The sequence below is a fragment of the Lissotriton helveticus genome, chromosome 10 (assembly GCF_964261635.1).
Source record: "Lissotriton helveticus chromosome 10, aLisHel1.1, whole genome shotgun sequence".
Taxonomy (NCBI): Eukaryota; Metazoa; Chordata; class Amphibia; order Caudata; family Salamandridae; genus Lissotriton; species Lissotriton helveticus.
The window spans coordinates 656,254,211-656,269,288 of NC_136071.1; the positions used below are offsets into that span (position 1 = coordinate 656,254,211).

General features: G+C 48.6%; 1 protein-coding gene across 2 annotated transcripts in view; it reads right to left on the reverse strand.

The window, feature by feature from the left end:
- The window catches only part of LOC144784432 (multidrug resistance-associated protein 1-like), a 1,651,426-nt gene that overhangs the window by 771,257 nt on the left and 865,091 nt on the right, over positions 1-15,078 (reverse strand). For both annotated transcript variants that reach the window (XM_078663183.1, XM_078663184.1), the window contains exon 18: positions 6,956-7,123. In XM_078663183.1, the coding sequence (XP_078519309.1) occupies positions 6,956-7,123 (168 nt within the window). The remainder of the gene's footprint in view (positions 1-6,955; positions 7,124-15,078) is intronic.

Below are 15,078 nucleotides of genomic sequence, written 5' to 3' on the forward strand. Positions count from 1 at the left end.
TGATTCCCCCGACATGCGGTGGTACTGGGGTGGCATGGCTGGAGAGGTAGTCTCGAAGGGGAGGGAGAAGCCCCTTAGGACTATTTGTAAAACCCACCTGTCCTAAGTGATGGTGCGCCAGTGGGGGAGGTGAAGGCGGATCCTGCCGCCCACTGGCGTTTGATGGACCAGACTAGGAAGGTTTGGAGGCAGTGGTGGCCAGGGAGGAGGTTGACTGACCCGCCCGCTGGCCCCCTGACCTGCTTCGGCGGGTTCCACGTCCGCGCAGATATTGTTGCTGTGCAGGCCTGTGGCTCTGAAGCGAACATGTCGGTGCCCCTTTTGTGGCCACGAAGGAGCGAAAAGCAGAAGGCAGAGGAGGGCACTTGGCGGAAAGGCCCAAGGACTTGGCTGGAGCCCGCGAGTCCTTAAAGCGCTCCAATGCACTGTCTGCCTTGTAGACAAAAAGGAGAACGCCATCATAGGGCATGTCCATGAGGGTGTGCTGGACATCCCAGAGAAACCAGTAGTCCTCAGCCAGGCATGGAGACGGAGCGCCACGGTCATGGAAATCACCCTGCCCAGCAAGTCGGTGGTGTCAAGGCCACAACGAATCATGAACTTCGCTGGATCTCTCGCTTCAGCAATAGCTTGAGAGAGCACTGTCCGGGCCTCCTCCGGACACTGAGGCAGCACTTGCGCCACCGTATCCCACACAGAGTGGGAATAACGGCCCAAGAGGCATGCGGTGTTCACAGACCGCAGCCCTGAACTGGCGGAAGAAACACTTTTCTTACCGAACTGCTCCAGTTCCTTGGATTTCCTGTCCAGGGGTGCGGAAGGGAATGCGTTTGGGGACGCAGGGGCTTGGACAACCAAGCTCTCAGGGGTGGGGTGTTGGTAAAGGAAAATGGGGTTGCCCGGAGTCGGGCGATGGCATCCGGCCACGTTCCTAATCACAGGAGCCCCAGTGTTGGGCCTGGACCAGGTGCCCAAAAGAATGTCTGAAAGTGCATAGGTCTGAATCTGCAGAGGTAGCTGCCAGCTGAAGCAATTCTGTCAGGTTAGTCCTGACGGCCACTGTAGGGAGTTGGAGGTGGGGAGCATAGGCCGCCCTACACAACACCACTGCGTAACTTGCACCCTCCTCCGTTGAAACGGTGACGCTTACCGGACATCGGCAAGCAGAGACAGGGGACCGGGCTTATATCGGGCCTGTGAAGGCAGAGAAGGAAATGCTGTGAGGCTCCAGGCTGCCTTGCACCGTGGACTCCCTGAATTGATCCTACCCAGATCTAGCTCTGCAGGTGGTGACGGTGATAGCCGCAGGGGCCTACCTGAAGATGATTGGACCCTGCAGCCATCGGCGGATCCTGTGTCGGCCCAGCTACAAAACAGATCGAGGTCGTAGGACGCTGTCGAGCGACCGCAGGTGAGGAGACGAGGGAGTCCTGCGATAGTCAAGAACTCACTGATCCACCACATGCCCTAACTGCTGCCCTGGCTTCTGTCTCGGGGCTGTGGGGTATCGTGCTGAGAGGGGCGCACCGACTCTGGCTCTGCGGGCTACTGGATGGAACAGCTGGGCATAGAGACTCACCTCGCTCCTGCAAAGCTGAAGTACTTGCTGTGTTTTCTGGCGAAGGGTTTCTTGAAAGTACACATCTTAGAGGTCTATGGTGCCTGGTGTAAGTGGGGTTAGATCTGATGCAATGCAGCATCCAAAATGTTTCTCGCCAAATTGATTTGTTGGCTATTTTTAAGTTGAGAATTGGGTCTGAATTTGTTCTCGTCTTTCTTCTTCACCAGAAAACATCTGGAGTAGATGCTTGTACCCAGTTGTTTGTGCGGAACAACCTCCATTGCATACTTCAGCAGTAAGATTTTGACTTCTGTCCGAAGCATGAGCAGATGTTGTGAGAAGAAGGCCTGGTATATGATGTCCAAAATTCTGTGGCCACCTTGTATCAGTCCAAACAATCCCTTATGGTGATGGTTGTAAGTCAACCTTAAAAGACAAGCTATCCTAGGGGTAGCATGGACTAAGCAGCCTAAAAGGCTTAACTCAAGAGGGCATGTGAAGCCAGCTGTTTTACCATATGCAATCCTGTAATATCAAATGAAAGGACACCACACAAGTTATATATTATAAAAATATATGTATTTATTCTCAGAATAATCCCCTGTACTCTTTATGAGTATAGAAGCACAAGCGTTTAAACAAAAGCACAATATAACATATGAAAGTTGCACGTTTATGGATAGGGCCGGTGGCCACTCAAACCATTTATCAAAAAAGTGGTATAAGTAACACTATTCGATCAGTGGTAAGGCCTAGGGCCTTGGGAATCGCTGGGACTACACTGGACTAACAGCAGTTAGGACGGGAGTAGCCCGCGGGATTCGGGTGCAGCGCTTAAAGCACACGCATGCACCAATGCAAAGTCAATGGTGCGTAAAAGTTATCGAGTTACAGTTTTAAGAGTCTTCCGTCTGGACTAGAAGGACAAAACTTTAGACTTGGACACTAGAGGTGTAAACCACTACAGGAGCACCGGCGTTCAAGAGTTACCTCACCCACAGGAAGCGGGTGCACAGGTGCAAAAGCGTGTCGGGTTTCGTCGTGAAGATCTAGGGTGCCTGGAGATGAAGATGCTGCAGGCGTCCAGAAGAGAAGTGTCCGGTGTGATCCAAGGGTGGATCGAAGATGTAGAGTACCTGAAAGCAGAGGGGACAGTCTGGGTCACTAGCCAGTGACCAGGAAGGAACCAGGAAGGAACCAGGAGATGTCGGGCGCAATCAGGTGCTTGTCGTGAAGATTGTCTCCGCTGCCATGTGGACTCTGGGGCATCGAGGATGACCAGGGTCGAATCACGAGCTGTCCCACGAAGGCTCTTGCTGTCGGCGGTGTCGACTTCCGGATCGGAGTTAACAAGCCTCGGCAAGGGCAACCCACGCAGGATTCGAAGATCGCTTCTTACTCGGACCAGCAAGGTCAGAGCGGGTGCTCCTTTTCAGGGGAGCGAGGGCCAGTCTGGAGCAACTAGCCAACCAATTATTTGGCTCGTCGGTACTGGAGCCACTAGCCAACGGGCAAGCGACCGGACCAACGCGTCGAGCAGGAAAATGCAAAAGGGCCCCACGCAGCACTCGAGTGTGGAGGGGTGAGCTTCGGTGCAAAAGCTGCTCAGGGCTGGAGCTTCTCAAACTCCAATGCACAACTTCGAGGGAGCCTCGGGAGCTGCACGGTCAGCGCTTCGTAGTTTTTCCAAGATGGCCGGCCCCACACTTCAGGTCGCCTCCACGGGTCTCAGCTTTGCAGGGACTGTGGATCGGGCTGTTGGAAGGCAGGAAAGCTGGATCTTGTCGATCTCTGTCGCTCGAGTTCCGGCGGGAACTGCAACAAAGCAAACAGTGAGGTGCTGGATGGTGCCTGTTTACAGAGGGTGGTCACTCCTTGACCACAAGGGAAATGAAAAACATTTTCATTTTCATTACTGAACGTTCCCTGGAGTGATAAGCTGTGTTTTGATGTTAGGCGCCTTGACGCCCATGGGGCAAAGTATGCGCAGAATAAAAACATTTTCATTTCATTCTTCAGTCTTCTACGTAGAGTAGGATGTCGAAGGGTCCAGAGTTTCGTTTCATAAGTTTAAGTCAGGATAATCTGATGTGCATCTGCACAGCTCCTACCTTTATTCCAAATCAAGGGGCTGGATTACCTGCTAGGTCCCTCCTATGGGTGGAACCCAGGAAGGGGGTGGTTACACCCCTTTTCCTTTGTCCAGTTTCGTGCCAGGACTGGGGCTGGAGTGCCCCAGAACCGGTTTGACTGGATTTTGCATGGGACACCTTGTGTGCCCCAGGCAGTGTCTAGTTTCTTTCAACCCACCCTGCCCCAATACACTATCTCCTGTCTGGGGAGGTGTAGCACCTCCCTGTGACAGGAAACCCTTTGTCCAGGCCTCCCCTGCCAAGTTTCGGTCAGCAGCAGGAGGTCAGACTTGTGTCGGGGCAGCAGCATCCATTTTGCGATGCTGAGGCTTTGGTTAAATTAACCGCGTTTAAGTAAAGTAACATGTCTTCTCCCTCTAGAAGGGTGGAATGCTACCCCCGTCGCCAGAACTGGCGAGGGGGTAGTATTCCAAAGTGTACGACACCAAACACGACATGTTTTGATAAAGCCAAACCAAAGTTAGCAATAACCGCGAGGATTATAATGCACCTTAAGAGTATATGGTATGGCAATATCCCTGGAACAGCAGTACGGAAATGGTTCCTACCTCTGCAGACAGGCTCAGCTCATGCTAGAGCACCATCTAACATAAAACCAAGCACTCTGCCTCCAGGATTGTTAAGGCCTGCCACAGGAGTGACTTATAGGTATATATGTGTCCAGATATAGGTTTAGATATAGGTATACTATATCTAAGCAAGGGGTGATTACACCACCTTGCCCCAGCTGAGTGATCAGCCAGTTGTGTCGATTTAAGTACCAGCCAGGGGTGGCAAAAGATATGCTGCAGCCCCTGGTAGGCCTTGGATGCACCTATGCCCTGGGCACCTATAGTGCATAGTACAGGGGCTGATAAGGTGTCCAGTACCAATTTAGTTATGCACCTAGGGTACATGGAGTCCATTTTAAGAGAGAGCAGATAGTTGGCCTGGGATCCTGCTAATCAGGGTCCCAGGCTAAGTCGAAAACCAGCTAAACACTAGGCAAAAAAATCTGGGGTAACCATAGTCAGGTATCCACCTTCCTACAGATGTTGATCAAAAGATTTTGGTGGAATGGTCAGAGGAAGGTTTATGAATATGAGAAAATAACCATTTGAACAATATTCAGAACCCAGGCGCTGTAAGAAGCTGGCTCTGTATAAACTATACCAAAGTAAGGTATAGTGTGCACTGAGTCCAGGGAATCCCCAGAGGTTTAGCAGGGGCTAAATTAGGTAAGTACTTTGTGGTAGTGTGGGCGAGCAGTTAGGCATATCAAGAGAGTGTATTAGGCATTTACTGTATTCACTCAATCAAGACTGATGCACACGCTCAGGCTGAACTCAGACCAATTGGTCAAGTATACTTGTATTTTATTCCTATAACCAAGCACGACTTGGTACGGGGAGGTAAAATATGCTTTCAATTATAGACCTTTAAACAGAAATGCAATTGAGAGTGGATTTGCATTTGTTAAAGTTTGTATCAATTTAAAATGCAGTTTGAATTACACTGCACTTTTTTGTAACTTTTGGATTACTTTGAGCACTGGGGGTGGTATGCCTAGATACCACACCTTAGGATCTCACAATACAAGGTAAGACTTTTTATACTTTGCAGTTTAATTCTCTTTTCTCCATACAAACGTCAGTTCAACATTTAGAATATTTTAGGCCCAAAAGCTCTTAACATGGGTTCCTATGGGAGAAGAAATGTTAGCTGTTTCTCAGCTAAGTGCAGAACTTACGAGTGGGAGGTTTGGGGGTTAGGACGAAGGTTTACCAAGGTCTAGATGGGTATTCAAGTTGCACCACCAGCAGCACTGGGGCGGCCGGGTGCAGGGGCCCAATGTTAGCCTACGGTGTATGGCTTAAAAAAAAAACGTCTTTGTGAACACTGGTATCAAAGCCAGTCATTCTCTTTTCTGACATCCTCATCGGTCCCAAAGCTGGTGCTGGGGCAGCTCCAAGGGCAGCAACAGAATGGTTTTCAGTCACTTTCATCTCACCTGTATCCCCACTGACCCAACATGGGTGGTGAATTCCAACTATCTCCTCCTTATTAGCTGCATGGGTTTGCACAAGGTGATGCAAACAGTTGTTCTTTCACAGCGTCCGTCAGACAGTTCAGCACTTACTCTTTATTCTGAAAGACTGGTGGGGGAGGTGATAAATGAAGAAGGGCAGTGGTGAATGAAGCGAGGAGGTGGGGTATTATGGACAGAGGTCACCACTCTGCTAATTTATTAATTTAAATATTGGGATGGTGTGCAGAAGTCTAGTATCGAGGGTGGTGAGGAGACACCATGTTTTCTGTGGTACATACGAGGGTGGCTAGTACTATGGAGTTGTGGGAGATTTTGGCAGATTGCTCTTTTTAAAAAAAAAAAAACAAGTACTGGTGAGGGAGATGGGCAGAAAGTGCTGGTGGAATGCAGGTCTCTAGGTTAATATTATAGCGATGGGGGAATGCACCATAGGAGGCGAGTCCATATTGTACATTGTGACTCATGACTACTCTACCCCTTTGCAGCTGATCCATAGGATCAACTGAGTAGGGAAAAAGTATATGAGGAGGCCGGACACAACATACAACAGTGCGTGGGTGGCAGTCAATAACAAAAAGCGTTCCACCTTGGGTCTCAAGGGACATCTTAAGTGAATTCAAGCTTTGCCCTTGTTTATGTTATGTCCCTTGGAACTGACCTATAATTCTCTATATGGGTTATTAATGATATTGCCATTTGAATGAGCTGTCATATGTTATTAATGTTTAATAATCTAAGTCTAATAAAAACATTATACAAGTACATATTTTATGTACATATTTCCAAATGAAAAGCAAGATATCGTTAGCACAAAAAAATATAGGAGATTCAGAAAGGATGCCATTCAGCTTCCTTTTCAAAAGATGTAAAGAGCTTTTAACATGCCTACTGGAAAATCTTTCTATGTTGTGCCATGAAGCGGTGGTAGTACAAACCCATACAATAGAGTAGTTCAATTAGCAACCTCTTAGCCTTTTTAAGTGTTTTGTACTACTTCTACATAGGGAAAGTATCCATATGTGATCAACCCTGTGAAGCCTTTTGTAATAACTTAGTCTAGAACAACATTAAACTAAAACTCTGTACAAGAGCCAATACATTGAGATGTTATTGGTGGATTCAAACTCCTACTTTAGGGGCCACCTCCTAAAAGTTTATGTTCTATATAGGAATCCAAACCAAATTTCTGAAGAAAAAAACTGATTAACTTACCTTATTTTTCAGAAGACCCTTCGGACCAATAACATGTTCAAAAAGATGCTTCCCAACATGAGCATCCACAGCAGAGAGCGGGTCGTCTAGGAAATACACATCTGAATTGCAGTACACTGCCCGAGCAAGACTGACTCTCTGCTTTTGACCTCCTGACAAATTCACACCCTGTGAAGGAAAGATCAGGCTATTTCAGCTGTGTTTCAGTCAACCAATCACAATTCATTCATGAAGTCAAATAGGTATGTTTCCAAAATATCAAAAGGCAAAGTAAAAAAATCACAAAACAGAGGTCTACTTCACAGGTTTTGCTCAAAATTAACATGTTCTAAAATATGTATGCTGAAATAGTTTCTTTTCTAGGAGCAATCCACTGCACCTTATTTAGGACCATCCTGCAAATGAGGATGGAAAGCCACTGAAAGCAATGCCAGAGGTGCCATTTGCCTTCTCTATGCCAACCACATGAATACTGTGGACTTTGAAACACCTATGTTCCATTGGTGATGAGTCTTCTAGTTCACTCTGCTGCCCAGAGGAATGCATGTAGCTTACAATAGACAATATCACACACAAAAAGGAGGTAGGAATGTGTCTTCCGGTGGTGGCACGTGCTCAGTGAGTAATAACTGCCCTCACTCACTAATTTGGACATGCTTCATCATTGGGCTTGCTTACCTACACTTGCGCAGACCAATGCCTGGGGTGGAGCAAAAGGGATGAGCTGACAATACAAACGAAGTTGTGGAATCAACAAAGAGCAGTGCAGCTTGTGAAAGTTAAAACTAGCTTGGATGTGTCCCTAATTTTAATTTTATTCCTCGGCCACCCGCCCTGGGTTAAAAACATGGATTGTTGTGTAGAAGAAAATTAGGGTCACTTCACCCCTCCTTTTTGCAAAGGCGTTGACATGTTTCTGCCGATTTGACTGGGCCCACAATGTTGGGTCACTCCGGCATTCATCAGGACCTTCAGGATCGCAAAACACCACCCTCTGATCCGAATTTAGAAGCAACTAGAGCATGGAAAAACACTGCTTGACTCTCAGGTGCAGCCTATGTTACAGAACACTTGCAGTGCACTCTCGCCGTCAAAAGGTGGGCTTAGAATACTAAAACTGTTTTTTCTCCAAAGTCAGTTTCAAAATGTGGTCATGCACAGAATGGCTCATGGTCACATTCCCAGAAAATACTATTGTAAAGGTCCATACAAAACACCTACTTATGCATTGATAACTCCAACAGAAACAGGCGTCTGCATATACAGGTTACATCTTACTGTAGTATTCATCTACTAGTACTTTCCTACTGAAGAGGAGGTCACAAGAGTCGCATTAAAAGCTACAAACTTAAAGTCACAAATCGAGCCGTACAGGTATGTAAATGTTTGTTTAAAGCATGTGTGGTTGTAAATCATATACATGTTGGTTTATGTATGTATGTATGTATGTATTATGCACTTGTATAGCGTATCCTGGCGCTTTAGACTCTACTGAACCATCTACACAGCCCCAATGTTTAGGCTGTTCTAGGGAAGAAATGAGTTTTCAGACTTTTCTTAAAGGATGGGAGATCCTCCAAGCACCTCAAGGACAGAGGGAGGGAGTTCCAGAGCTTGGCAGCTGCGTAACCAAAGGACCGACCCCCCATCCGTAGCCTATAGATCCTTGGGACCTCTACCAGATGTAATGAAGAGGAGCGTAAAGGTCTCACTGGGTGGTACCAGGAAAAGAGGTTCTGTAACATAGCTGGACCTTGGTCATGTAGAGCCTTAAAGACCAGACATGATGATTTAAAGAGAATTCGCTGCTGGACTGGCAGCCAGTGAAGGTCTTTAAGTGAAAGGGAAGAGGAAGCAGGGCGAGGCCTAGAAAGAGCTAGCTTTGCAGCCATGTTTTGGATGCGCTGCAGCTTATCAAATTACCGGTGCCCCCAGAAGCAGTGCATTACAATAATCTATCCTACTGAGGATAATGCCACGCACCACCTCTGGTCTAGCCTGGAGTGGCAGCAGGGGAAGAATTTTCCGTAAGGTGCGAAGTAGCAGCATGCATATGGAAATGGTTTTATTAACAAAACCATCCAACTGAAGGTTAGAATTAAACGTAACTCCTAGGTTACGGGCAGCATCCACCGCCACCATATTACCCAGGGAGGAAGAAGGCCAAAAGTCAGTTGGCAAAGCACGTGGAACGCGGTCCGAGGAGCAGTGGAGTACCTCGGTCTTCGAGCTATTAAACTGAAGGGAGTTGTTTCTCAACCAATCGGCAACGGCAGCCATACAGCGATGGAAAGTTTCTGTAGATAAGAATGGGGTGGCTGACCGTGTCGAACGCGGCCGACATGTCGAGCAACTCTAAGAAGGCTGCTCGACCATTGTCGACCCGAGATCGAAGGTTGTCCAACACGACCACCTGCGCCGACTCCGTACCATGAGCTGGTCGGAAGCCGAACTGGGCCATCTCCAGGCAGATGTTACTTTCCAAGAAGCTGAAAAGAGACCGGGTCACAAGTTTTTCCATGATCTTAACTGGGAAAGGGAGCAATGAGATTAGCCGGTAGTTAGATAGACAGGTGGGGTCAAGTGTGGGCTTCTTTAGGAGAGGGGAGACCACCGCTAGCTTCCAGCTGTCAGGGACCATAGCAGTGCTGAAGGATTGACAGATGGAATATAAAGGTTGGAAAAGTTCTTCCTGAAAGGATTTCCAGTATTTGTGGGGAAGTGGATCCAGAGAAGAGCCAGAAGACACCCCGCTTGCTAATGTACAAAATTCATCGAATGGTGGGAGCGTAAAACTCTCCAGCCGGCGGTGAGCTGCCTGTTCTTCCAATTCAACAAGAGCAGGGGAGAATACAGGGGAATCCAAAGGCTGAGGGCCAAGCGTGCCTGAAGTAGTGAGAGCACTCAGGATATTGGCAATTTTATCCTCAAATGCTTTTGCTAATGAGTCGCAAAGGGATTGTGAGGCTGGGATGTTATTCGCCGCGCAGGCAGGCCTAGCGAGGTCGTTTACTATTTTAAACAAAGTCCGTGCTTTATTAGTTGATTGTGTCAGCGTGACCTCAAAGTATTTCGCTTTGGCGCATTTAATCTGGGCTTTATATTCCAGCAGTGCTGAATTATAAAGAGATTTAGCAGTCTCGGAGTAGGACCTCCTCCAGACCCTTTCTGCCTGTTTACACCGGTGTTTCAATTGGAGCAGGTTGGTCGAATACCATGGCATGGCAGGTCTGCGTTTGACTTTAGATTTCCGTAAAGGAGCCAGTGTGTCCAGCGAGTTGGTAATTTGCTGGCACAAGCTGGAGTAGCTCGCCTCGGCATTCTCCTCCAAATTAAAACCTTCGGGAAGCAGAAAAGGGTGGTCAGGGTGATGCAGGAGTTTAGACCACTGCCTGTTCGCTATGATGGTGTTCACCCCATTCCTACTGAAAGATTCTGCAGGAAGATAGAGGGAAAAACGAACTAGTGCATGGTCTGTCCAACATTGAAAGGCTATTTCCCTAATCAACACCAGAGAGGCTTCTGAGAAGACCAGATCCAAGGCATGACCCTTCGTGTGGGTCTGGGAAAGTACCATCTGTTGCAGCTGAAGATTGCCACAGGCCTGGCACAATTCTCTATAGGCTGCATCCAGAGGCCCATCAGGCCACAGATTGAAGTCCCCCAGGATAAGTAGTCTAGCATGCGAGTTAGAGAGATCGTAAATTAAATCTCCCAGATCTGGTAGCTTGGGTAATGCAGAACCCGGCGGTCTATAGCAGAGCAACCAAGATTGTAAAACCCCTTTATGTCCTTTGAGCGAGAAACCTGTAGGTTCAAACCCTTGGACCGCTTTGACCTCGAATAGGGAGAGGGCCAAGGAGTCTCTAAAGATGAGCCCTATTCCTCCGCCTCTGTTCCCCACCCTCGGGCAATGCATGATTTTGTAGCCCGGTGGACAGGCCAGTCCGAGTTCTACATCGATGTCTGCTCGAGTCCATGTCTCGGTTAAAAAGAGCACATCCAGACAATAGGAGTCTATGAGGAGTGAAATTTCAACATGATGCTTACAAAGTGAGCGGACGTTAAGCAGACCACAGGACAGCACCTCTGACTTAACGGAGTTGGTGTTCAACACTTGGCTAACCTGGGGACGTAGCTGAATAAGCTCGGTCCTAGAGTATGTGACAGGGGGTGAAGAAGCAGGGGCAGCGTGACTGGCACTAAGCACGACCGGTGCGCGAACGGGCGCAAACGGGCTTACCTCTGGCGAACCTCCGGTGCGCCTACGGCGCGCCCGCTGCGCGTCAACGCTGCGCGCTTGGGAGTGGCACATCATAAATAACCGATAAGCGCGGGAGTCCTGCGAGGCCGATCTCTGGCCCCACACCCAAGATGGCGCACGTTATTCGGCACCTCCTGGCTAGCCCCACCCAAGATGGCGGCCAAAATACCGCAATGCGCTTCCAAGAAGTCCTGAGTCCTAAATCCCGCAAAATGCGAGTGGCGGTACAATTATAGTGCAGGTAAGATCTATATACAACCCCTGAAGATGTCCCCAGCGCGAAAAGGCGACTGCGTCCTAGATCGAGCAGCGCAATAGTGCAGGTGCACGTGAATTTTAAAATTATAAACAGCAAGGGCGCAGCAGCAGCTTACGCGAGCGTGCAGTAGCAGGTAAAGTCTACCTGAACTGAGGGAGTTCCTGCTTAAATAAGCTCCTCTGAGCGCGGGAGTCCTGCGAGGCCGATCTCTGGCCCCACACCCAAGATGGCGCCCGTTATTCGGCACCTCCTGGCTACCCCCACCCAAGATGGCGGCCAAAATACCGCGATGAGCTTCCAAGAAGTCCTGAGTCCTAAATCCCGCAAAATGCGAGTGGCGGTACAATTATAGTGCAGGTAAGATCTATATACAACCCCTGAAGATGTCCCCAGCGCGAAAAGGCGACTGCGTCCTAGGTCGAGCAGCGCAATAGTGCAGGTGCACGTGAAGTGAATTTTAAAATTATAAACAGCAAGGGCGCAGCAGCAGCTTACGCGAGCGTGCACTAGCAGGTAAAGTCTACCTGAACTGAGGGAGTTCCTGCTTAAATAAGCTCCTCTGAGCGCGGGAGTCCTGCGAGGCCGATCTCTTGTTATGAAGAGCTGAGAACTGTCTTTTACAAGGAGGTCACCAGTGTGAAATCCAAACCCGCTGAGGAAGTAAAATGGTTTGACGAACGTTGTAAAATAGAAAAACATCGCTAAGAAAGGCAGTAACTGAGGGCGACTGGGGTGGTATCAGTGAAGCAAGATGCACCTATAAGGGAGCCCTGACAAAGGCAAAGAGAAGTTGGGCTAACCATCTATGGCATCAAATCTTGGATGACAGTAAGATTATTGACATCAAATTATTCTGGCACCTTGTGGCCTAAAGAAAGGCAGATAAACTTAAATCACACAATTATTATATCTTACCTGATAAATGGGTGTCACACTTCTCTACCCTTTATGCACCTGGGGATCTGCACGGTTTAAGAAGTAGTACTGATAATCCGGATGGCTTTACCTCCCTGGACTCTCCCAGTCTGATTATCTTTAGTCTTGATGACACAAGTAGAGCAATCGATTCTTTAAAAATCTGCCAAAGCTCATGGCCTGGACAAAAATCCGGGAGATTTATATAAATCCAAACCCCTGATTTTGTCTCCATATTTAAATCTACTGTCCAACGCAATAGCAGCTGGGGGGTGCGGTACCAAATTCTTGGCTGAAATTGTATTAATTTATAAAAAGGGAGATGCAAGTGACCGATCAAATTATAGGCCTATTAGCTTTATTGACAATGCCCCAAAAAAGTTTGCTAAACAGATTTTTGAAAGGCTCCCAGATTGGGTGAATACAAATGAAATATTGTCCCGCGCCAGGCTGGTTTTAGAACAAAAGTTAGTACAATAGACCAGATCTTTAGATTTTCTATTTTATACCAGAAATATGTTAGTTTACAGAACCAAAAACTTATGTGGCTTTTATTGATCTTAGAGCAGCGTTCGCTTTATTTAAGATTATGGCAAACCTTGATTGAAATAGGGGTCCCTGGTAACCTAGTACATTTAATGAATAAACTACATATAAATAATTATGCTCAAGTCCGTTGCGGCCCGAATGGAGAACGAACAGATAGTATCGCCACTGAGAGAGGAGTCCGTCAGGGCTGCGTTTATACACCTACCTTATTTTCTTTATATATTAATGATGTGGTAGCTGTAGTGATGATTCACTGGCCGTGAATGGCAAGAAGATATCCATTCTTTTATTTACCAAGGAATCCCTCTTGACCTCCAAAACACCCCTGGGACTCCATATTTTAATCAACAAGTTTTTACGTTTTTGTAACTCTAGAGGCTTAGAGCTGAATGTAATAAAACTAAGTATATGGTCTTTGAGAAGACCAAAAAGAAATTCCGTACTGTTAGTGCAGGTAGCGAGGTCCTTGAAAGAATACATCATTTTGATTTTTTGGATGTTAGACTAAGACAACCATAGGTGGGCAAGCCAACTGAAGAAAAGTATGTTATCAACTGAGCATGCATCCAATGCCATTGCAAGGTTCTATAACCGAACATCATAAGGTATAGTCTCACCCGCCCTGGAAGTTTATCGAGCAACAGTTCAGGGCGCGGTGCTCTATGGGGCTGAGATCTAGGGCTATGCTGACCCTCACTTGCAGACAGAGGAAAATAACTATTAGTAAACTGCTTGCTCTGCCATCCCGTTCACCTCTCACTCCTATGTTCTTTGACATGGGAATGAAAAGAGTCGCAGATCTGGTTGATTTAAAAACTGAGGCTCTAATCCCCCATCAGAGGCTTCTGCGCGGTTGGGCGTCTGAGGCAGAGAGTCACGGTCTGTCTCATTTGCCCCCGGCCGCCTGCTGGAGCGATCTTGACTGGCCTGTGGCTCCGGTGCCGGTGCCTGGGTGGGGCCAGGCAGGAGGTGTGGCTCGCTGGAGATCCGTTGAGGGCAACAGTGCTGCATCGCTTCCACTGGCGGGCCCTCGGTGGGTGCCGCATCGCCGGAGTTTCCCGATAGCCCTGGAGTATGCGCCAGAACTGGCGCCCTGTCCTCGTCGCCGGCTGGGCCTTGCTGTGGACCTGAGGTGTGGTTGGCCCTGCCCGGGAACCTACGCAAACCGGGCCTCCAGATCAGGCCCACAGAGATGAGGAGAGCATTCCCGGGGATCGCGTGCAGTGGGGTGCCTGGATGGTTTGCAGTGGTGGAGAAGGGGACTGCTGATTGCCCTGAGACCCTGGCGGAAAGCGAGGGAGCGCCCGACCTACTACACGGCCTGCCTGAGGACCCCATTAGTGCATCTGACCCCCGCAGTTATTACTGGTGGGCCACCGGAAGCCTTCATCCAGCACTATTACAGGACTGTGGGTGCCCCCTACCACTACTACATCTTTCCCCGATGCCCACCAGCGGACTATTACTCAGCCACGCAACCGGGCTTGCTGTGTGGCCTATGTCAGCCGGGACGTCCACAAGCCCCTGGGGGCCTGTGGGGAGAACTGGGTGCACCCCCCTGAGGCACGCAAGACCTGCCCTGATGAACTGCAGCACTTGGTGAGTGCCCCCGGAGCCGGGTGTTCTCCACCACTGATCCCAGGCCGGACATGGTCCCTGACAGGCTTTACTTTTGGCAGCGGCCTACTCGAGCCAGGGGCATTGCAGGAGCGACAGGAGTAGTGGTCGTCGCAACAGAACCCAGGGTGATCGCTAGCCCACGCACCCTGCCAACGCAGAAAGGTTGGCGGACGATGCACCCGGATTAGGCTCGAGCCTGCATCGTGGCCTGTGCCGGCCAAGAACAACACGCTCTTCCGCTGGCTTGTTGGGAGTCCCTGACCCGGTCCGATGTGACAAGGGCCTTCACTGCAGCAACGCAGCGCGATGGGGAGCCCTAGGAGTGGTGAGTTTTTTTAAATAACAAGAACATGTGCTGCAGGGGATAGGAGTGCTGAGAGCAATCGCTGCGGGACTTATTGGCCTTATATGGAGCGGTAAATAAAAAAAATACATTTATATTTGAACCAATTCCTGTCTTTTCTAAAGCGAACCAACCCGGTAGCAAATAGCATCTGCGAGACTCTCCAAAATATT